The 23255-nt window shown below is 40.0% G+C and overlaps 1 protein-coding gene across 1 annotated transcript; it reads right to left on the bottom strand.

Annotated features, from left to right (window-relative positions):
* Positions 1 to 40: 40 nt before the first annotated feature.
* On the bottom strand, positions 41 to 22275 carry kpna7 (karyopherin alpha 7 (importin alpha 8)). The gene is made up of 12 exons (XM_034188457.1): positions 22222 to 22275; positions 22022 to 22153; positions 21872 to 21957; positions 21607 to 21775; positions 19309 to 19408; positions 14072 to 14154; positions 12228 to 12314; positions 10466 to 10642; positions 8480 to 8713; positions 3607 to 3789; positions 1073 to 1219; positions 41 to 718 (listed from the first exon to the last, which is right to left on the bottom strand). The coding sequence occupies exons 1-12, from the start codon at positions 22273 to 22275 to the stop codon at positions 632 to 634; spliced, it is 1539 nt and encodes a 512-aa protein (XP_034044348.1). The 3' UTR covers positions 41 to 631.
* Between the last annotated feature and the right edge of the window lie 980 nt (positions 22276 to 23255).

Below are 23255 nucleotides of genomic sequence, written 5' to 3'. Positions count from 1 at the left end.
GGCTGTGCCCCAATGCTCCCCATCCAACCTGATAGAGCTTGAGATGTGCTGCAAAGAGGAATGGACAAAACTGCCTAAAGATAGGTGCACCAAGCTTGTGGCATCATATTCAAGATGACTTAAGGATGTAATTGCTACCAAAGGTGCATTAAAGTATTGAGGCATGGTTGTGAATACAGTTAGAGAAATAATTTACTACATTTTGGAATAAGGCTACAGTTGTGAAGACTTTCCAAATGCACTGTATGAGGAGAGAGGTGTCCCTTGGTTTTGCATATGTGTATTTAAACACTTAATACAAGACTAATCCACATTGGTGTCCACCACAACTGGAACTAGTTTCACATGTTCCTGAGATCTTATTCATTTTGGAGCCAAAGCTCAGAGTGTAATCAGACTCTAGTCTGTTTTTCCCCAAACCTCATGGTAGTAATGAGATATTTTAAACAGGCACACTATATTCTTCTCAAGTGTTAACACCCCTCGAGTACACGTGCTGCATTAAATTTGTTCTGTATGAAGCCTTCAGACTATTAATTCATCCAGCAAGAATAAATGTTTGAGATATTAGCTTTATTTCAACAATGAAAACATTTATAACATTTGCTTACATTAAAACATATGCACAAGTTTAAAACTCAAATGTTCTGTCAACATCAGTGCTGTGGAATATAAGATTGTCCTCTGTAGTGTCCACCTTCAATCTCTCAATTTCATCCTAGGACAAAAACAAGTCAGTCAACACTTGTGTGATGTTATCTAGTATCATAAACAGACTAACCCTGTCATCTTTTTGTAGATGCTTCTTTGACATGTGCAATGAAATGTGATAGTGCTTCACATACAGTGAAACTGCAGTAAAAATGCACCCACAGGAGCCCTGCAATGTGCATGTCTGTACAAATGCAATGTAACTATAAATCCACATGGCTGTCACCAGCTTTTCATCAAAACTGAAAAGTTATTTGCATCTTATGACAGCTGGACAGACTTGTTACACATGAGATGCGTATGGCTAAACTGACTGCTTTGAAGCTGTATGTGCCAGACTTTCATGCACAGCCCCACTTACTTCACTGAAGTATTTTTCTAACAGGTGACGTGCAGCCTGGCAGATGCTCTCATTTTGATGAGCTTGCAGCATCTCAATGTGATCCAGTCCTCCCAGTTCTTCAACCAACAAGGCAAGTTTTGCCGTCTCACCGACCTTTCCTGCAGCCTGTTTGAGCCAGAGCCATAATGTTTGATGTGTTAAGACTGTTTCTTCATCACATGCACACATAGTTGGATCGTTTTTGTTCCATTTTAAATAAGATAAAAATAAAGTTACACGATTGGTGGAATGATTTGTCAACAGGGTGACTTAGTGGTCATAGGATCAATTCCCACCTGTGGCTTGTGGGAAGTTTGCATGTTCTCCCAGTGTTTGTGTGGCTTCTTTCCTCAGCCAAAGACATGTAGGTTAGGTGAATTGGAAACTTTAGTGCGCATGCGTTTGCGTGGCCCTGATGCAGACTGGCATCCTGTCCAGGTTGTACCCCGTTTCATGAATGCTGGAATAGGCTCCAGCCCCCATGACCCTTAACTGGAGTCAACAGGTGAAGATGAGTGCGATTTGTCAGCAAAGTCCATGCATTTTGATTAAAGAGTGGTTAGAAAATTATGGTCAAAGTTTAAGCCCAGAGATGTACACAATTGTTATTTTGAGGTCAAACATGCACCAATTGTCACCATCCAGTAAAAACCTTTTCATGGGCACATAACCAAAGGTCTAACTTGGCCTGTTTGATCAGTCAAGTAGAATGTTGGAATCTTTAACTACAACCCCTGGCAAAAATTATGGAATCACTGGCCTTGGAGGATGTTCAGTTTAATTTTGTAGAGTGGGAGAGAGGAAAAAAAAAAAAAAAAAAAACATGACAAAACTAAAGTCATTTCAAACGGCAACTTTCTGGCTTTAAGAAACACTAAGCAATCAAGAAAAAAGTGGCAGTCAGTAACGTTACTTTCTTAGACCAAGCAGAGGGGGAAAAAAAAAAAATGGACTCACTCAATTCTGAGGAATAAATTGTGGAATTACCCTGTAAATTTTCATCCCCAAAACTAACATCAAATCTGCTTGTTAGTCCGCATCTAAAAAGGAGTGATCACACCTTGGAGAGCTGTTGCATCAAGTGGACTGACATGAATCATGGCTCCAACATGAGAGATGTCAATTGAAACAAAGGAGAGGATTATCAAACTCTTGAGTAAATCACGCAATGTTGGTTGTTCACAGTCAGCTGTGTCTAAACTCTGGACCAAATACAAACATGGGAAGGTTGCTAAAGGCAAACATACTGGTAGACCAAGGAAGACAAAGCGTCAAGACAGAAAACTTAAAGCAATGTGTCTCAAAAATGCACAACAAAACAAATGAACGAATGGGAGAAAACTGGAGTCAACGTCTGACGGAACTGTAAGAAACTGCCTAAAGGAAATGGGATTTACATACAGAAAAGCTAAACGAAAGCTATCATTAACACCTTAACAGAAAAAAAAAACAAGGTTACAATGGGCTAAGGAAAAGCAATTGTGGACTGTGGATGAAAGTCATATTCAGTGATGAATCTCAAATCTGCATTGGGCAAGGTGATGATGGAACTTTTGTTTGGTGCTGTTCCAATGAGATTTATAAAGATGACTGCCTGAAGAGAACATGTAAATTTCCACAGTCTGATATGGGGCTGCATGTCAGGTAAAGGCACTGGGGAGATGGCTGTCATTACATCAATAAATGCACAAGTTTACATTGATATTTTGGACACTTTTCTTATCCCATCAATTGAAAGGATGTTTGGGGATGATGAAATCATTTTTCAAGATAATGCATCTTGCCATAGAGCAAAAATTGTGAAAACATTCCTTGCAAAAAGACACAGGGTCAATGTCATGGCCTGCAAATAGTCCAGATCTTAATCCAATTAAAATCTTTGGAAGTTGAAAATGGTCCATGACAAGGCTCCAACCTGCAAAGCTGATCTGGCAACAGCAATCAGAAAGTTGGAGCCAGATTGATGAGTACTGTTTGTCACTCATTAAGTCCATGCCTCAGAGACTGCAAGCTGTTATAAAAGCCAGAGGTGGTGCAACAAAATACTAGTGATGTGTTGGAGCGTTCATTTGTTTTTCATGATTCCATAATTTTTTCCCTCTGCTTGGTCTAAAAAAAAGTAACCGTTACTGACTGCCACAATTTTTTTTTTCCTGATTTTAGTGTTTCTTAAAGCCAGAAAGTTGCCATTTGAAATGACTTTAGTTTTGTGTCATGTCTGATCTGCTTTTTTTCTACAAAATTAAAGAACTGCATGAACATCCTCCGAGGCCGGTGATTCCATAATTTTTGCCAGGGGTTGTATATAAAGTTTGTCTTAAGTATTAACCCACAAAGCTTTAGATATGGGGTCTACATTGAAAGACCATTTTCCATGAATTTGTCAAAAAAAAAAAAAAAAGCTTTTTAACCTACCATCCCTGGTTCTCAAGACCAGGCACTTAAGTGGCTCTACTCTACTCTTCCTTTTTAGATATACCTTTGTATACTGACATTACTCCTTACCCTCTTACCATGAAGATGTTGTTGATTGCATCCAGTATCACCATAATTAGTTTTGCATCTTTGATATGCAGGAGGTTGATAATTGCTTCCAGCGCACCACTCTGCACAAGTTGGACTACCTGCTCCACAGTGCCCCCACTGGTGAAGTTTGTGACTGCCCACACAGCCTCCCTCTGAGTCTTGAAGTCCCCCTGAGTAGAGAAAGGAGATGCAGATCCACATACAGGGGAGAGGTTTGCTAATTATGAGTAAGCTTTCAAATGTGGGAACAAGTTTGAAGTCAATTAGTACATTTACAGTGCATCTGTAAAGTATTCAGAGTGTTTCACATTTCCCATGTTATGTTACTGCCTTATTTCAAAGTGGATGAATTTCATTTGTCAAAATTCTACACAATACCCCATAATGGCAGTGCCACAAAAGTTGTTTTTTGGGATTTTGCAAATTTATTGAAAAATGTCATGTACACAAGTATTCGCACCATGAAGCTCAAAATTGAGCTCAGGTACATCCCATTTCCACTGATTGTCTTTGAGATGTTTCTACAGTTTAACTGGACATGATTTGGAAAGACACTTGTCTACAAATAAGGTCCCACAGTTGACAGTGCATGTTGAAACAAATCTGGGGAATGTTACAAAAACATTTCTGCTGCTTTGAAAGTCCAAAAGAGCATTGGCTTCCTTCATCTGCAAGTGGAAAAGCTGGGATCCACCAAGTCTTAGGGCTGACTGCTTGTCCAAGCAGACTGATCGGGAGGTGACCAACAACCTGAGTCACTGTCAGATTTCCAGCATTCCTCTGTGGAGAGGAGAACCTTGCAGACGGTCACTCATCTCTGTAGCAATCCACCAGTCAGGTCTGTTTGCTAGAGTAGCCAGACAAGCCACTCCTTAGTAAGCGGCACATGGCAGCCCACCTGGAGTTTACCAAAAGACACCCAAGGACTCAGACCATTTAAAAAAAAAAAAAAGTGGTTTGATAAGACAAACTGAACTCTGGTGTTAATGTCAGGTGTCATGTTTAGATGAAACCAGGCACCATCCCTTACAGTGAAGCATGGTGGCAGCATTATGCTGTGAGGATGTTTTTCAGCAGCAGGTTGGGAGACTAGTCAAGACTGAGGTGATGAATGCAGCGACGTACAGAGACATCCTGGATGAAAACCTGCGCCAGAGCGCTCTTGACCTCAGACGAGGAGACTGTTCATCTTTCAGCAGGACAATGACCCAAAGCACACAGCCAAGATATCAAATGAGTGGCTTCAGGACAACTCGATTTCCTTGAGTTGTCCAGCCAGAGCCCAGACCTGAAGCCAACAGAACATCCCTGGAAAGATCTGAAAATTGATGTGCACTGACACTCCCCATCCAACCTGATGGATCTGGAGAGCACTGATCTGTGTAACACTGGATAGCTCATTGGCCAATATTTTTGAAGCAAATCTGCTGCTGTATTACCACTCCTATGTACTGCTCCTGAATGCTCTTACAAGGTGCACAGTTTTTTTCTGATTGCCAAAAATGCTTTCATGTGCAGCTATAAACTGTGCAAATTGCCAGTTCAAAGGCTGTGGTCGAACTTTTCACCTGCAAGTATGACTGAGATGGAAATTAATGAATTTATTCCAGCATACAGACAGATAAGTGGCTTGTGTGTAGCCACATGTTAAGTTGGACAAACTATTTTAAGACATTAGGTCTACTTGTGCATAGTATTTGCGCTTTAGGTGTTGCTAAAGCTCAGAGCTATATATACACATATATATATATATATATATACACACACACATATATACATATATACACACACAGGCAATAATTATGGAATCACTGGCCTCGGAGGATGTTCATTCAGTTTAATTTTGTAGAAAAAAAAAGATTACAGACATGCCACAAAACTAAAGTAATTTCAAATGGCAACTTTCTGGCTTTAAGAAACACTAAGAAATCAAGAAAATTGTGGCAGTCAGTAATGGTTACTTTTTTAGACCAAGCAGAGGGGGGGAAAAAAAAAAAAAAAAAAAAAATTATGGACTCACTCAATTCTGAGAAATAAATTATGGAATCACCCTGTAAATTTTCATCCCCAAAACTAACACCTGCATCAAATCAGATCTGCATCTAAAAAGGAGAGATCACACCTTGGAGAGCTGTTGCACCAAGTGGACTGACATGAATCATGGCTCCAATACAAGATGTCAATTGAAACAAAGGAGAGAATTATCAAACTCTTGAGAGTAAATCACACAATGTTGCAGAAAACTTAAAGCAATGTCTCAAAAATTGAAAATGCACAACAAATGAGGAATGAATGGGAGGAAACTGGAGTCGTCTGTGACCGAACTGACAGAAATTGCCTAAAGGAAATGGGATTTACATACAGAAAAGCTAAACAAAAGCCATCATTAACACCTAAACAAAAAAAAAAAAGGTTACAATGGGCTAAGGAAAAAAGCAATTGTGGACTGTGGATGAAAGTCATATTCAGTGATGAATGTCAAATCTGCACTGGGCAAGGTGATGATGCTGGAACTTTTGTTTGGTGCCGTTCCAATGAGATTTATAAAGATGACTGCCTGAAGAGAACATGTAAATTTCCACAGTCAGATGATATGGGGCTGCATGTCAGGTAAAGGCACTGGGGAGATGGCTGTCATTACATCAATAAATGCACAAGTTTACGTTGATATTTTGGACACTTTTCTTATCATGAATTGAAAGGATGTTTGGGGATTTTTCAAGATAATGCATCTTGCCATAGAGCAAAAACTGAAAACATTCCTTGCAAAGAGACACAGGGTCAATGTCATGGCCTGCAAATAGTCCGGCTCTTAATCCAATTGAAAATCTTTGGTGGAAGTTAAAGAAAATTGTCCATGACAAGGCTCCAACCTGCAAAGCTGATCTGGCAACAGCAATCAGAGAAAGTTGGAGCCAGATTGATGAAGAGTACTGTTTGTCACTCATTAAGTCCATGCCTCAGACTGCAAGCTGTTATAAAAGCCAGAGGTGGTGCAACAAAATACTAGTGATGTGTTGGAGTCTTTTTTCATGATTCCATGATTTTTTTCCTCAGAATCGAGTGATTCCATATTTTTTTCCCTCTGCTTGGTCTAAAAAAAAATGTAACTTACTGACTGCCACAATTTTTTTCCCTGATTTCTTAGTGTTAAAGCCAGAAAGTTGCCATTTGAAGTGACTTTAGTTGTGTCATGTCTATGAGCTGCCTTTTTTCTACAAAATTAAACTGAATGAACATCCGAGGCTGGTGATTCCATAATTTTTGCCAGGGGTTGTATATAGCACAGGAAAACCAACTCTCCTGTAGCCAGTTAAGTGGCATTTTATTCTTTCAATGCAACAATTAAAAAAAAAACAAAAATCCAGTAATGCTATATTATCCATCATGACTTGTTAATGTTATGGAACCAATATATTGATAAGCTTGCTGATGATGCACAAATCTTGTATAAACATTGAAGAATCATAATTCTTAGAATTGAGTATTTGGAACCTTCTCCCTTTCTAATCTCAAATACTCATATCTCACTGGGATGGAGTACCAAAAGAAAGGAAATAGCTAATCACAGCAGACATTAGGAGGGATGGCGGTTACATTAACTGGAGAACAAGAACAGAATCAGCTCAGTTATTACTTGAAATTCATGTTCTAATAAGCAGTCTGTGTGGTCCACATAACCTGTGAGTGGTAAGACGGCCGCCAGTTTGCTTCAGTGGTTTGTACGGAGTGTGCAGGCCAATGAGCTATCCAGCGTTATATACAAATCAGTGCTGCAAAGAAGAGTGGGCAAAACTGGCCAAAGATGTGCACCATATTCAAGATTACTTGAGGCTGCAGTTCCTGCCAAAAGGTGCATCAACAAAGTATTGAGCAAAGGCTGTGAACACTTATGTACGTCATTTGTTAGTTTAATATATTTACAAAAAAAAAATTCAGACAACTTTGCCTGTTGTCATAGGGGTATTGTGAGTAGAATTGAGGGAATTTGTTCCATTTTGGAACAAGTCTATAACAAAATATGTAAAGAGTGAAGTGCTGTGAATACTTTCTGGATACACTGTAGACAAATCAGACACCTTGAACCATCAAGATTGCATGAGGAAATTCTGTGCCCAGATGAAATAAAGTTAGTTTTAAGGTAACATTTATCAGAGACATTCTGACTTTAAATGTTTCATTTTAGAGAAACTTAAAGTAGTCTTATGGGTGGCACAGTTACCTCTGTGAGAAGGTCCAAGGTTCACTTCTGACTGGAAGTTCCATCTGGCTTCCTTCCACTTCCAGAGATGTGGATTAGGTTAATGGTTGACTAGAGTGTATGAATATATGCATTTGCCCTGTGATGATGGGCTGGGAGCCTGTCCAGCAACTAACCCACCTCTAGGCCAGTGACTGCTGGATGGGCTCTAACAGTAATATCATTTAACACAATCTTGTCACCTCATCTTCTGCATTCTGGATGAGTCTTCTTGCTTTAGTTAATTTCTCTGCAGACACGCCTTATGGTTTTACTTTTCATTACACTTTAGGAGTTTTAACTCCCCTTGTATAGGCTGTGTTAATGTTAAAATGTTTGTCTTCTGTCAGTGTACCGTTCTAACCTTTAAATAAAAATTTTGTATTAAAAACCTTGGAGTGGCCTTCCCTCTAGTGGCTGGAGCATGCCATTACAGGCATTAAAGTTGTGATGAAAAAACTGGGTCCATTACAACGTGCTAGTGATCGAGCATGAGGTGGCAGCGCTGTCTATTCCAGAATCAGCACCTGGGTCGAGCCACTAACCCCACATAGGACTGGGGATGGACTTCTGTATCCTCATAACTTAAGTGCAGTTTTAGTCACCCCACAAAGTCTCACCTTTCTGAGCAGTTCTACCAGAGGAGGAACCAGGCCGCAGGTGATTAGCTGTTGGATTTGTTTACAGGGTCCAGCCGCGATGTTGGACAGAGCCCACACTGCCTCTTTCTGCACACTGGCTTTGGGGTGTCTCATCAGCTGAGGCAAGATATTCAGAACGCCAGCGTCGATCACCATCTGGGTCTGCAGATCTGAACCGCTCACTATGTTCCCAATGGCGCGCAGAGCTGGAATCTGCTGGTCAGAGTTTGGTTTTAATGCCAGAGGATCAAAGGGCTAACTTTTCTAGCGATAACTCAACCCCAGTCCTTTTGCCTTCCCTACTAGTGCAGCGGAAATCTGAATAAGTATTCAAATGGTGACAAGCACCAAATTTAGCACAAATGCACCTTAGACACTTGAAAAGGCAGGGTGACTACTTGAGTTTTCAATAGGCAGCCAGGTAGGGAGTCAAAATTTAAAAGTGCTGCAATCATTAACTATACCACATGTATATATACACATAGTTTTGACCATCTATAACTGAATGTTACAGTAAAAATAGCAAGAATGGTGACAAAGGTTAATTTCAGTTTGTAGAATGGTCAAAAATTAGTTACTCCAATTTTGGTAAGAAGTGAAAATTGGTTGAGCTAATAGGATTAATGAACTGAATAGTTGACTGTAGTCAATGTTTGGTGTCCACAATAAAGGTCAAACAACGTTGACATCCATTGGCTTCAATGGCATAGAACATGTTGCCCTGTAATATGAGACAAGCACGAAAGATGGTGTGAACTATTTGCATCACTTTACTAAAATCTGAGCAACTTTTAATCCCTGTACAAACTGAAATTTACCTCACCGTTTTTTAAAATCCCTTAACTTTAGAATTAAGTCATGGATGGGTCCAAACTATACCTTCTTGGTTTTTTACGATCAGACCAATATAGAATACCTTTTAATATGATTGGATCATTCTTAAATTTTGCCCTCTGTAATTCAATTGACCCCTACCTACCCACCTATTGCAATTCAAGTGGACACTGCTTTTTCAAAAGAGTAATGTTTAAGGTATCTGTGCTGAATTTTGTGCTTGCATCACTATTTGAAGGATTCCACTGTGTTATACAGGCTTCCCAGTCACACCTCAGTCCATGGGAGATGCCGGTTTTTGGAACCACATCCCTCCCCCCACAGTAGGCCAGGCATCCCACGGTGGTACACACCATGCGCAATGCCGAATTAAGTTATGAGGCAACATGTCATCATAGAATCTAAAGGACAGTTGACCTTGTTTGACACTTAGTTGACCAAGCATTCAACAGTTCCATTTATTAATACTGTTAGTACAACCACTTATGTGCATCACGTTAATCAAAATTGAAACCAGTTCTTGACCCTGTAGAAACTGACCCATCACTTGTTTTACCCACTCAGTTACAACTGCCTTTTTGGGTTGTTTATGCACCAACAAATGGTATAATTTATTATTGCAGTGCTTACATTTTGACCCTTGTGTAATTCTTCACTGATGCCAGTCTGGCTATCACTACCACCCTAGGATGACTAAAATAGGCTGTTAATACAAGTAATGTTTTATTCAAAGTAAATTGTTGTAATATTGGCTCAGTCATGACAAGACACCATAACTGAAGGCATTGTCAACTTAGAGATTACAAAAAATTTTTTGTTTCACTCTGGGTTGAAAAGGGGTGGTTCTAGAACTCCTACATTTTACAGTTCACATGCATTTACCACCTCTAATTTTATTATTAGGTAGAGTCTTCAGAACTGTTCAAAAGCTAGTTTAAAGCCACCTTTTATTGTTGCATATGGGTAGAGTTTCATGTTTTATATAATTCTGCTTTGAAGCAGTAATCTGGCTTCTGGGAGCCAGATATTTTGTGGAAAGAGTATGCAGTAAGTCCCCACATAGAACAATGTATTGAAGACAGGTGGCTGCCTGTACTAGCCAGTTAGTTTCAGTGTCCAATCTGACATTACCATGACGATGAGCTCCTTGTGGCTCATTAGCAGCACCAGCTGAGGGACGATGCCAGTTTTCATGATTACATCAATGCGATCGTTGTCGCCATCTGTTAGGTAGGATATGGCCCAGCATGCGTCAGACAAGATTTCCTTATCATTGTGATAGAGGAGTTGAGTCAGACTAGGAAGCACCTACAGAGGAGGAGATATAAAATCAAATCAATTTTATTTATATAGCGCCAAATCACAACAGTTGCCCCAAGGCGCTTTATATTGTAAGGCAAGGCCATACAATAATTACGGAAAAACCCCAGCGGTCAAAACGACCCCCTGTGAGCAAGCACTTGGCAACAGTGGGAAGGAAAAACTCCCTTTTAACAGGAAGAAACCTCCAGCAGAACCAGGCTCAGGGAGGGGCAGTCTTCTGCTGGGACTGGTTGGGGCTGAAGGAGAGAACCAGGAAAAAGACATGCTGTGGAGGGGAGCAGAGATCAATCACTAATGATTAAATGCAGAGTGGTGCATACAGAGCGAAAAGAGAAAAACACTCAGTGCATCATGGGAACCCCCCAGCAGTCTAAGTCTATAGCAGCATAACTAAGGGATGGTTCAGGGTCACCTGATCCAGCCCTAACTATAAGCTTTAGCAAAAAGGAAAGTTAAGCCTAATCTTAAAAGTAGAGAGAGTGTCTGTCTCCCTGATCTGAATTGGGAGCTGGTTCCACAGGAGAGAAGCCTGAAAGCTCTGCCTCCCATTCTACTCTTACAAACCCTAGGAACTACAAGTAAGCCTGCAGTCTGAGAGCTAAGCGCTCTATTGGGGTGATATGGTACTATGAGGTCCCTAAGATAAGATGGGACCCAATTATTCAAAACCTTAAGAAGAATTTTAAATTCTATTCTAGAATTAACAGGACGCCAATGAAGAGAGGCCAATATGGGTGAGATATGCTCTCTCCTAGTCCCCGTCAGTACTCTAGCTGCAGCATTTTGAATTAACTGAAGGCTTTTCAGGGAACTTTTAGGACAACCTGATAATGAATTACAATAGTCCAGCCTAGAGGAAATAAATGCATTAATTAGTTTTTCAGCATCACTGAGACAAGACCTTTCTAATTTTAGAGATATTGCGCAAATGCAAAAAAGCAGTCCTACATATTTGTTTAATATGCGTACTGAATGACATATCCTGATCAAAAGTGACTCCAAGATTTCTCAGTATTACTTGAGGTCAGGGTAATGCCATCCAGAGTAAGGATCTGGTTAGACACCATGTTTCTAAGATTTGTGGGGCCAAGTACAATAACTTCAGTTTTATCTGAGTTTAAAAGCAGGAAATTAGAGGTCATCCATGTCTGTCTGTAAGACAATCCTGCAGTTTAGCTAATTGGTGTGTCCCCTCTGGCTTCATGGATAAAGCTGGGTATCTGCGTAACAATGAAAATTTAAGCAATGCTGTCTAATACTGCCCAAGGGAAACATGTATAAAGTGAATAAAATTGGTCCTAGCACAGAACCTTGTGGAACTCCATAATCAACCTTAGTCTGTGAAGAAGATTCCCCATTTACATGAACAAATTGTAATCTATTAGATAAATATGATTCAAACCACCGCAGCACCTTTAATACCTATGGCATGCTCTAATCTCTAATAAAATTTTATGAACAGTATCAAAAGCAGCACTGAGGTCTAACAGAACAAGCACAGAGATGATATATGTTGTCATGGTGATGGTAGAGGCACTGATCCAAGCAGAAGGAATTTAATACCACATACCTGGTACACAGCAGACAGAGGAGGTGATGGGTTTTTATACCGGCACAAGTTGGACAAAGTCCATGTTAGGTTACGCAGGTAGCCAAGCTACAGAAAGAAAACCAGTGATGACTATTGTGTTTTTGACAGATGAGAAAAATATGCTTCTACAGACTTAACAGGGTTTGTAGAGGAAATTCAGGGCACAAAAAAAAAGTGCAGGAGACTTGATAAAACCATATAAATCCACATGTTTTGCAAAAACATCCTTGGGCACATTTAAGTTTTGTCAGAGTGACCATAAAGGTCAGTGAAAGCAGGTAAGTAATGCTACAAGACCTGATATGTTATCACTGGGTAACAGTTGTAGTGCCATTACATACAGCCCCCCCATATTCTAACCAGAAGAGCTCAGGATGATATATATATACACACACACACACACACACAGTAGTGTTCAGAATAGTAGTGCTATGTGACTCAAAAGATTAATCCAGGTTTTTAGTATATTTCTTGTTACATGGGAAACAAGGTACCAGTAGATTCTCACAAATCCAACAAGACCAAGCATTCATGATATGCACACTCTTAAGGCTATGAAATTGGGCTATTAGTAAGAAGTAGAAAAGGGGGTGTTCACAATAATAGCATCTGCTGTTGACGCTACAAACTCAAAACTATTATGTTCAAACTGCTTTTTAGCAATCCTGTGAATCACTAAACTAGTATTTAGTTGTATAACCAGTTTTTCATGATTTCTTCACATCTGCGAGGCATTAATTTTGTTGGTTTGGAACCAAGATTTTGCCTGTTTACCAGTGTGCTTGGGGTCATTGTGTTGTTGAAATACACATTTCAAGGACATGTCCTCCTCAGCATAAGGCAACATGACCTCTTCAAGTATTTTGACATATTCAAATTGATCCATGATACCTGGTATGCAATATATAGGCCCAACACCATAGTAGGAGAAACATGCCCATATCATGCTTGCACAACCATGCTTCACTGAACTGTGGCTTGAATTCAGAGTTTGGGAGTCGTCTCAAACCCAAAAAGAACAATTTGACTCTCAGTGCACAAAATATTCCCCCATTTCTCTTTAGGCCAGTTGATGTGTTCTTTGGCAAACTGTAACCTCTTCTGCATATGTCTTATTTAAGAGAGGGACTCTGTGGGGGATTCTTCCAAATAAATTAGCTTCACACAGGCATCTGTCACAGCACTTACAGCTAACTCCAGACTATCTTTGATCATCCTGGATCTGATTAATGGGTGAGCCTTTGCCATTCTGGTTATTCTATCCATTTTCTTCCACGCGTCTGTTTTTGTCCATTTTAAAGCATTGGAGATCACTGTAGATGAACAGCCTATAATTTTTGCACATGCGTGTACGTTTTCCCCTCTCCAATCAACCTTTTAATCAAACTATGCTGTTCTTCTGAACAATGTCTTGAACGTCCCATTTTCCTCAGGCTTTCAAAGAGAAAAGCATGTTCAACAGGTGCTGGCTTCATCCTTAAACAGGGGACACCTAATTCACACCCGTTTGCTCCACAAAATTGACGAACTCACTGACTGAATGCCACACTACTATTATTGTGAACACCCCCTTTTCTACTTTTTACTAATAGCCCAGTTTCATAGCTTTAAGAGTGTGTATATATCATGTATGCTTGGTCTTGTTGGATTTGTGAGAATCTACTGTTACCTTGTTTCCCATGTAGCAATAAGAAATACTCAAAACCTGGATTAATCTTTTTAGTCATAGCACTACTATTACTGTGAACACTACTGTATATCATCAAGGATGGCAACTGAGTATTCAGTTTTAACCAAAATAAATAAGTGACGTGTGGACTCACTGGTGTTTCTGGGGAGATGCGTGCCAGTAAGGCTGGAATGACATCACAGCTGATGAGGACATCTCGATAAGCCGGGCCATCACCTGCAATGTGTTGTAAGCACATTTAACATTCTAGAGGCTATCAGGTGACACTGCTTAAAATCAGACTTCATAGTAACTCAGTTTACTCAAAGACCAGGTCAACCTTTCCTGAGTACAGGGGGAAGTCATTGCACACTTTTTAGACCATTTCCATCCCAGTAGGTTACTTGTCAGTTGTGAAGTGCTACAAGCAGTTTTGCCTTTTAAAAAAAAAAGGCTTATTTTGGCAACTGGAGACCTCGGAAACAATCTCGGAGGGTCGGCTCTAATTAACCACTCTGCAAGTCTGATGCGTGGAAACAGATGGTATCCCAACACATCCCCATTATATATTAAAAGTATTTTCATTAGGGGCTGACCAGTAAATATTTTTAGGGGGGAGACATTTGAAGGAAAAAAGCCCATGAAATTGTCAAATTTCTGCATCAGACTTGGAGTCGACCATCTCAGAGCCACTACACTGTGGCAGCATGGTTACTTCATGGTTAACATTGTTGCCCCACAGGGAGAAGGTTCAAGGTTTACTTCCAACCAGATCCTTTGTAGGGCACTTGCATGGGTTCCCTCTGAGTGCTCAGTCGTCCTCCCACTTCCAAAAACAGGTATTGTGAAGACTTTAAACAGACTGTAGATGTTAGTGAGAACAGACTGTGGCTCTGTAACAGCATAGCAGCCTGCAGAGTGTACACCACCACTTGCCCAATAGTCACCAGGATAGACTCCATCCTTAAGTGTAATAAGCGTTTACATGAATTAATGGATAAACTAGACTGCAAATTTACAGTAACACCTACTGGTTATTCTTTAGGCCAGTTTTGGTCTTAAAAAAAAACAAGAAATCTAGAAGTAGACCAGTTCATGCTTTATACTGTGGTCCTCAAGACCATAAATAAGTTTGTTTCCTGCAACACCATGATAGAATAACTAAAGCTTTTAGCTCTAAGAACTTGCGTATTAAGCACTAATAACTGCATGAGTATTTTGTGTGATGGCCATAATGTGGCATCAATACAGAATGAGTGGCTCTGGTGTAATGAGAATGGCCATTAACAGAAGCACGTAGCTCAGAGGTTAACCAGCAAGCACTCTATGCATATTACATTTTTGCAGCTAACACTCTTTATTGGGAGCTAGCCCAGCGCCGCCGTTTGGCATAAGCAGACTACGCAGCCTGCGTGGGGCACCAACCATGTTGCACTAGTTTGCTGGGCCTCCAATTGACTGAAAAATGTGTTGAAATTATTACCAGTGATGCCGGTAACGCGTTACTCTAATCTCCTTTATTTAGAATTCTGAGCCGCTCCGTATCTGGTCGTTAAAAACTGCTGATCCTCCGCGACGTGTCAACAACTATTTTCCACTCAAATGCAAACTAAACTCTTTGAGGACCACATGATGTGAAAACAATAAAACTTTACTTGTAAATCTGGTCATGTTTTCTGCATAAATAAATGTTATCCATTCTTTGTGCTCAAACGCCAAAGCAGGGGCGAATCCAGATGGAATGGGGCGTGGGGCAGGGATGTGCCCCACGCCCCCACAACACCCCTAGATTAAAGGTCCAGTTTTGAAGCCTTTTACTACAACTACTAATACTACTTAAAATAATTTTGACAAGTAAAATGTTTACAGAGAATTTAATAGTTACATTTCTAAACAATGTAGGTTAGAAATGGCAAGTTTTACTGTTACAGTGCTGTCAACAGTTAAATATGACGTCAAGAAAGATTTTACTTTTTATAAAAAAAAAAAGTATTTTCATTGAAGTCAAGAAAGGGTGACTATAAAGTGAGTTTTGGCAAAACAGGTATTGTCATGTTGAGGTGGCAGACAGTTGTCAGCAGCTGGGGAAAGTAACTAGTAATCTAACTTAGTTACTTTTACAATTGAGTAATCAGTAAAGTAAGTTACTTTTTCAAGGAGTAATCAGTAATTGGATTACTTTATCAACGTAACTGTGGCAACACTGATTATTACATTTCAAAATCAATGTGAATTATTTATGAATAGGCCCATTGTTTCTTTAAACAGTGTAGGCCCCTACCCCATTACTTAATTGGGGCAAATTAACAGTTTTGCCTAATGTAAAGCCCCCCCATCCATCCCCGCCCCGATTCCCTGAAATGGTACAGCCCTGTTTGTGTCTCTGTGTCACCTAACCAGGGTTGCCAGATGTGATGATTTCCAGTCCAATAAATGCTCAAAAATGCATGGAGGCACTAAATCCTGCACAATTTGAACTGATTTTTAAAATGTGTGTGGCAATTCTATACAAAAAAACTCGTCCAGTGCCATATTTTTACCCTAAACAAACCAACTGGATGGGAAAACACCCAATCTGGCAACCCTGCGCCTAACTGAAGTAGCACTGCTAGCCCACATTTGATTCTGACACGAGACGACAAGTTGTCACTATGCCACAATTAAACAATGAAGCGACAGCAGGAGTCTGGAGCTGAAAAACGGAGGAAAAAAAACAAAAAGATGATGCCCGTGCATCCCTTGCTGGTAAGTACGTGTTAAAGGTTAAAATTGTTTTGATTACTTAATGTTCAGTGGTGCTGCTTAAGCTAGGTTGCATTGGCTTTGCTGATTTGATGTAGCTTTAAACGCTAAACTTAAACGCTTTAATAGATAGTAATGGTTGAGTAGAACTTGTGTGTGGGGGTTGGGGGCCTCCCTGAGCAGTTATGCTTAGGGCCTCCAAAACCTTAGCAGCGGCCCTGAGCTAGCCCATTTTTTTATAGTCATCAACTGAAGTGTGCTCTAGAGGATAGAGTTTTTGCTCTGAAACACCTGAAATTTTAACTGTGGAACACCAGACAACCATAATGACACGGTACAAGTGCTGATGCCAGTGTCAGTTGACAAGCCAAGTCCGTGTCACCGACTGAATGGTCCCCCACCCAAAAAAAAAAAAAAAAGATACACCAGTTTGCCCTGCTGTCACTGCGCATGTCATTTCAGAGCAGCGAGCCACCAATTATCACCTTGTTTCTGCTTAAAACTGCACTCCAGTCATCCATCTCAGCTACAGATAGATGAAGCTTTTGTACAATTTCCACAAATTCAGCATTTCATAATAAAATATGGCAAACCGATCAGTGTGCAGCAGATGTCTGCTGTGCAGCTGCGCCTACATCATTTTGGTGTGTCAGTAGTGAAATGAGGCGATTATCGCCTCATTTCTGCTGAAATCTGACTTCAGAATGATTTAGGAGGTTTTACTTTGTCATCTGATGGTAAATCACATTCCTTTGGGTGAAGAGTCGGTCTCAGACGTGCTGTGGTTTGAAATGACATGCAGTGAAGGCAGGGTGGGCTAGTTTTTAGGGGGGGACTGTTCAGTCTGCAGAAACTGAAGCAGCCACCTAATGACTGATCAAGCTCAGCACCAATATTTTACATTGCTTACCTTGTGTAAAGTTTTAATCTCATGTGTCAGCCCAGACAAAATAGATCCAGTTTTCCCCCAAGATGTATTGATGGTCTCACTTACAGATGCAAGGTCAAGTTTTGTAGAGTTCCAATAAATCACCAGGAATAAGGCTGCATCATCAGCATAGAATACTTTTATCAGTTATTAAACTTAAAAGCGTAAAAGGCCCAAGATGGATCCACAGGTAACTGCATTAATGGCGTTCCGGACAAGTCACTGTGGCTGCCGGTAGCCAAAAGACAAGGCACATTGCATGAGTCAAAAGATCATTACTGCCTTTTACATATGACAGCCTACACAGTTGCACTATTTTTTACAGTAGTTATTTTGTAATGGCAGTGGCCAGCCATACATAACTGCATGCATATAGCGAAATTCTTTTCATACATAGCATCTCTCTCATTGGTCAATTATGACGCTACATACTAGTACATGCATTTGCTGATTATATGTAGATTGATAAGGGGAAGCAGTTACAGCATGCACAGTAATTACCTCAGTCAATGAAGTTGGTATGTTTCAGCGTATCAGAGGACAAGTTTGGACATTTCTCTCTCGGCTTTCAATGCTTACCAGTCCAGTAAGTATCAGTGAAATTGTGGAGAGCTGGACATGTCCAAACTTGTCCTCTGACGTGCCAAAACGGAGGCGTTCCTTTGTCTCGCTTCCAAAGGGAATCGGTCTTTACGCGCGAAGCCTCCGCGTGGCTTTCCATGACAATCTCTTGTTAAAAGTGAAATCTGACGGAAAATGGCTGATGTCCAGCTCTTGTGATAACCAGAGAGCACAGGACGGTCTCGTATCCACAGAGCCATCCGTTTAGAAATGGTCCGGTGGCTTGTGGCGCACCGAGCGTCCTTAAAGCTGTAGTAACAGACCTTATTCTCTGTGAAGCCCGTAAAATTTTCACCGGAAGCCAGATAAATTTTTCGAATGGTTTCCAGGTGCCAGTCTCTAACAGCTTCTGAAAAAAAATTCTGATGGAAAAAAAAGTCCTTTTCATTCCGCCATTTCCAGACAATGAAAATCCGACGAGGGGGCGGGACCACTCCTTCCCAAGGAGTGCTCACAGGCGAATGATGTAACCGACAGGCGTGGGAAAAACTCACGCATGCGCACGAGGGTTCAAGCATGTCTGACGTAAAAACATGAATGAAATCCATAGTTTTTGAAAAAATAAAAAAGGACCGTTACTTTATTGACAGACCTCGTACAGCCACCTGTTGCTCACTCATCCCCTCACCAACAATAACTGCTCCACCAGGAGTGGATCCAGCCTTTTAGAGGGGCTGAAGCCCCCTCTTGGTTTCTCCAGACACCACACTGGCTCTCTTTTCATGTCCCTGTTTTTGATTTTACATGATAAGTTTATTTTTGATACTTAAGTACAGAAAATGTCAGATACTTTAAGACTTTTACTCAAGTAAATTTTTTTTGTTTAAGTGAGACTAACTTATCAAAGTAATTTATGGCAAGATACTTGTACTTTCAGTCAAGTATCACTTTGAAGTACTTTATACAAGACTAACATACCAACATATACTTACGGTTACCATAATAGCCACAGCCATTCCTCAACTACATTAACCACAACAACTAACAAGACTGCAGTATGCAACCTTGCCAAAGTAGGAATTCATGTTAAAAACCCAGATGTCTTTACAGCTCCATAAAAAAGCCACTGCCTAAATGGTGTTCTATAACTTGATTTTCACCTGCAATGTTTCCAAGCGCCCACACTGCCTGTTCACTGATGTGCAACAATGGTGATGCCAACAGAGAGATGAAAACTGGTACAGCTCCATGTTCCACCACCTGAGGATAAATGGTCACAGAGCACTGCTGAGAACTACAGCCAGAGCCACAAACCATGTAAGTAAATGAACATCTGACAAAGTGTGGAGATTGCAGGACAAGCCAGAGTCCTTCGAAAACAGGAAAGAAAAAAAGTACAAGAGACCTGGACCAGAAATTGTGAAGTGTAGATTAAGTGGAACTCCCGTGGAAGCAGAAGTCCTAATAATACAAGAGCTTTCATTTTTCTGTTATTGTGGTTACTGAGACATTGTTTAGTGATGAGCATGGACACTGTCCACCTTGAGGGTTCTGATTTTTTGCTATAAATAGGATGAACAAACGAGTTGGTGGCATGGCACTTTACGTTGGTTTGAGTCATCATTGTGAAATTGTTAATGTACCTTTTGTTTTGAAAGTGTCATGGAATGTTACAGTGGAAATGTGAAAAATCAAACATAAGCTGCATTTATAAAGCACCTGGGTAAAACAAATTTGTGGATAAATTGTCAGATATGTACAACACTTTAAAATAAGCTTTTTTTTTATCTGTGGAGACTAATATAGATTAATGATACAGGTTTGGTTTCCAAGTTGTATTTATTTGCCGATTATATGACTTTGTAGTGAGGAACATTTGGGGCAGCTCCTGGACATGGAGAATAAATTACAGAAATTTAAACGATTATTCAAACAAGTTATCGCTCCATTTTGGTAAAACTAAGTGCACCCACAAAGTTAACAGATACAAAATTTCTTGATGTTTATATTGATGATAAATAAAAAACACATTAGAACACTGGAAAACACTAATTATGTTAAATCTAAAATGTCAGTCACTAATTCTGCAGTAAACTTCCTCTCCAAACATTCTTTAGCCATTTCATACACATTACTTGTTCCATATGTCAAATGGTGTTTAGGTTTGGGGAAATACATATAGAATTAATACTAATCCAATATTTCTGCTGCAAAAGAAAGCTAAAAGAATCATTAGTAATAAATCATTGTGAGCCAACATCCATCATGTGCTTGTTTACAAGTTTTATACTTCTGGGACTTGGTTGATTATGTCACAATACAAATTATGTATAAAGTTAAAAATAAACTGTCCAGGATCTGTTTAAAATGAGGGACTCCAGCTGTGATTTGAGAGGGACAGTAAATGTGTTAATATTTGGAATAATTGTCCTAATATTAAATTACTTGGTATGTTAGTTGGCTTTACAAAAATATATTTACCCATTATAGTTTGAAGAATTAGGTTTGCCATTTTTGTTGTGCACTGTTGCTCATTTGGTTGCATTTTGAAATTTTGGTGCATTGTTTGTGCATATTTCTTTTGTATTGTTATTATATTTCAGGAATAACCCTGTTGTGTTTGATTGTGGACATTAATGCTGGATTTTAATAGTCGAAAAAAAAAAAAAAAAACCGTCACCAGTAAAAAAAAAAAAAAAAAGTTTTTAAATGGATATTTGCCACCGTAATCCAGCATTAACGTCCGCAAATCAGACAAGGGGGTTATTCCCCATTCTAATCCAATGCCATCATTTGCATGTTTATTTTGTTTAAATTGAAATGTTCCTAGTCATTGTGTAAGGGTGTGGGCGACTCGTCAAAGTTTACCGTCGCAACAATGTCTTCATGCCAAACTGGAAGTTCTGTGAGCAGACCAACAGATTTCTCCATCTCGTCAGCTGCATTGAGTAATTCTTTATTAGAATCCACATAAGTACTTTTGTATGGTAGCTTAAAGTCACACGTTTTAGCAGTCGTTTCTGCACCAGTTGGTCTCGCTCTCAGCCCTATTATTGACATCTGCGTAGCAACGTGGTCAGGGTGCGGAGTAATACATCAGTTGTAAAACTCATTTTGCCACAGTCAACGCAATATTTTATGGTCTGAAATCTCATGATTAACCAATCAGATTTTCATAACAAATGTAATTGGATTATAAATATGTATACATGATTTTTTTTAGTGTTGTAAGGGGAGGGTATTTACAAGTTTTGCTTCTGCCTTGACCCACACAGGTTCATTGTATGTTCTTTATGAATTTTGTTGTCTGTTATTCATCTGTGTGCCAAATAAATTCAACTAGTTACTTGAAGAGAAGTTTGTGAGCCCTCAGTGTAAAGCAGGTTGTCACTCATAACAGTGTTTGACCCCACAAACAACCATGAGTGTACAACATTAGCCGTAAATAGTGTTCAGACCTGCTGTGTGTGCCATGAGGTTCCTGAGGCAATGTTGGTGAGGGCCCAGGCTGCTTCAAACTGTAGGGTGGGCTCATCATCCATACCCAGGAAGGTCACAAAGTAGGCCAGTAGACCAGCATCTATGATTTCCTTCAGAGGAGGCCTCTGCGCTTGAGACAGCAGCTTCCTAAAGCCACAGAACAGAGTACTCATCAAACCCTGACACTTTACCACCTGCTCCTAAAACAAAAGCCACTTGGTGTTTCTACTGTTCGAACCTCACCTGGCCGCACGACAGCCTCGAGTCTGTGCCTCCCTACAGTCGCTGGTTACACATTTAATGATGTCATCAATAGACAAGCAAGGTACCTGAAAGTGATTTAAAAGTGTTTAGAGGATGTGTTTTAATGTTTAGACAGAATATGTTAACGACCTTTTCGTCAGCAGAAAGTTCCTCTTCATCTGGGAGAGAAGAAAGCGTCACAGTCCTCCGCTTCATGAAGGCCTCGGCTTGGTGAGCTTTGCGCAGACTCACGAACTCGGAGATCCTTTTCTCCCTCAATTTCTACACAAATTCAACTCCGTAAGAGAGCTACAGTCTGGCACGAAGCCAAACAACAAACATCAACTTACCGAAGGGTCTTTGTTGTTATTTTTGAACTTCGAGAACCGACTATTGGTGGGCATGGCTGCTTTTACGCACGGCGGCCGCTTGTTACACTCTAACCTCAACCCGCTGTAAGTGTACTCAAACCTTTCACCAGGAAAGTTTTATGTAGCCGAACCAAGTGCAGGTGAATCTACTTACTGTGATTGAGGCACCACCCCTTTTCCATTTGGTAACTCTCGTGCGTAATGCGCGCAGAGTCAAACGCCTAATTCACAGGTTTAACAACGAAGTTAATCTTTGATCACGTTTCATTCTTGTGGCAGAAAATGCAAAACTAAATCACACATGTTGGCATGTACAAATCGAAATGTAACTTGATTTTATTTATTAAATCTGCAATTGTTGTTTATTTTGTGGTTGTCGTGCATAACGCGCGCTGCGCCAAACATCTAATCCACACGTTTAACAAATAAAACCCACCCGTGGTCACGTTTTAATCATCTTTTTTCACAATTAAACAACATGTAGTGCATATATAACTTTATACAGTGTGCAACCATTTAGTCAACTTGATACATTATTTAATAAAGAGTTCATCGCTTATTCTCTGGTTCTCAACCTTTTCTTTTGCACTGTTTAGAGCCAGGGGATTAGAATATCATGAATATCTTCACCACCGTTTTGTTTTGTTTTTAACCTCCTAAGACCCGGAGGTTCTCATGAAACAAAACTTAGTATTATGGTCTAGACAACCAAAAATGTCATGTCCACATATGTGGATGCCAGGCCCTAGGAGGTAAAACCACATCTCTCACACTAGATGGCAGCAGAACACAACTAGAGCTTCTTTGGGGAAAATTTTGAACAAATCAAGACGTTCTTACATTTTTGTGATAAGACATAATTTAAGTAAATAAAAACAATAATTATGTTAAACGATTATAAGTTACATGTTTCAACATGAGGTGTGATAGTTTTTGTCTTTTCTGGTTCATAGAGAAAAGTGATGAGGTCATGAGAACTTAAAACACATGAGAGAGAGAGAGAGAGAGAGAGA

This window comes from Thalassophryne amazonica, chromosome 15, assembly GCF_902500255.1.
Source record: "Thalassophryne amazonica chromosome 15, fThaAma1.1, whole genome shotgun sequence".
Classification (NCBI taxonomy): Eukaryota; Metazoa; Chordata; class Actinopteri; order Batrachoidiformes; family Batrachoididae; genus Thalassophryne; species Thalassophryne amazonica.
Note: the sequence above shows the minus strand (reverse complement) of the source record. Positions and strands in the feature narration are given on the sequence as shown.

Coding starts and splice junctions, on each gene's coding strand:
- kpna7 (XM_034188457.1), bottom strand. CDS start 22,275: ATGCCCACCAATAGTCGGTTCTCGAAGTTCAAAAATAACAACAAAGAC. Junction 22,154..22,221: donor ATAACAACAAAGACCCTTCG/GTAAGTTGATGT, acceptor GAATTTGTGTAG/AAATTGAGGGAGAAAAGGAT. Junction 14,155..19,308: donor GGCGCTTGGAAACATTGCAG/GTGAAAATCAAG, acceptor AACACATTGCAG/GTGATGGCCCGGCTTATCGA.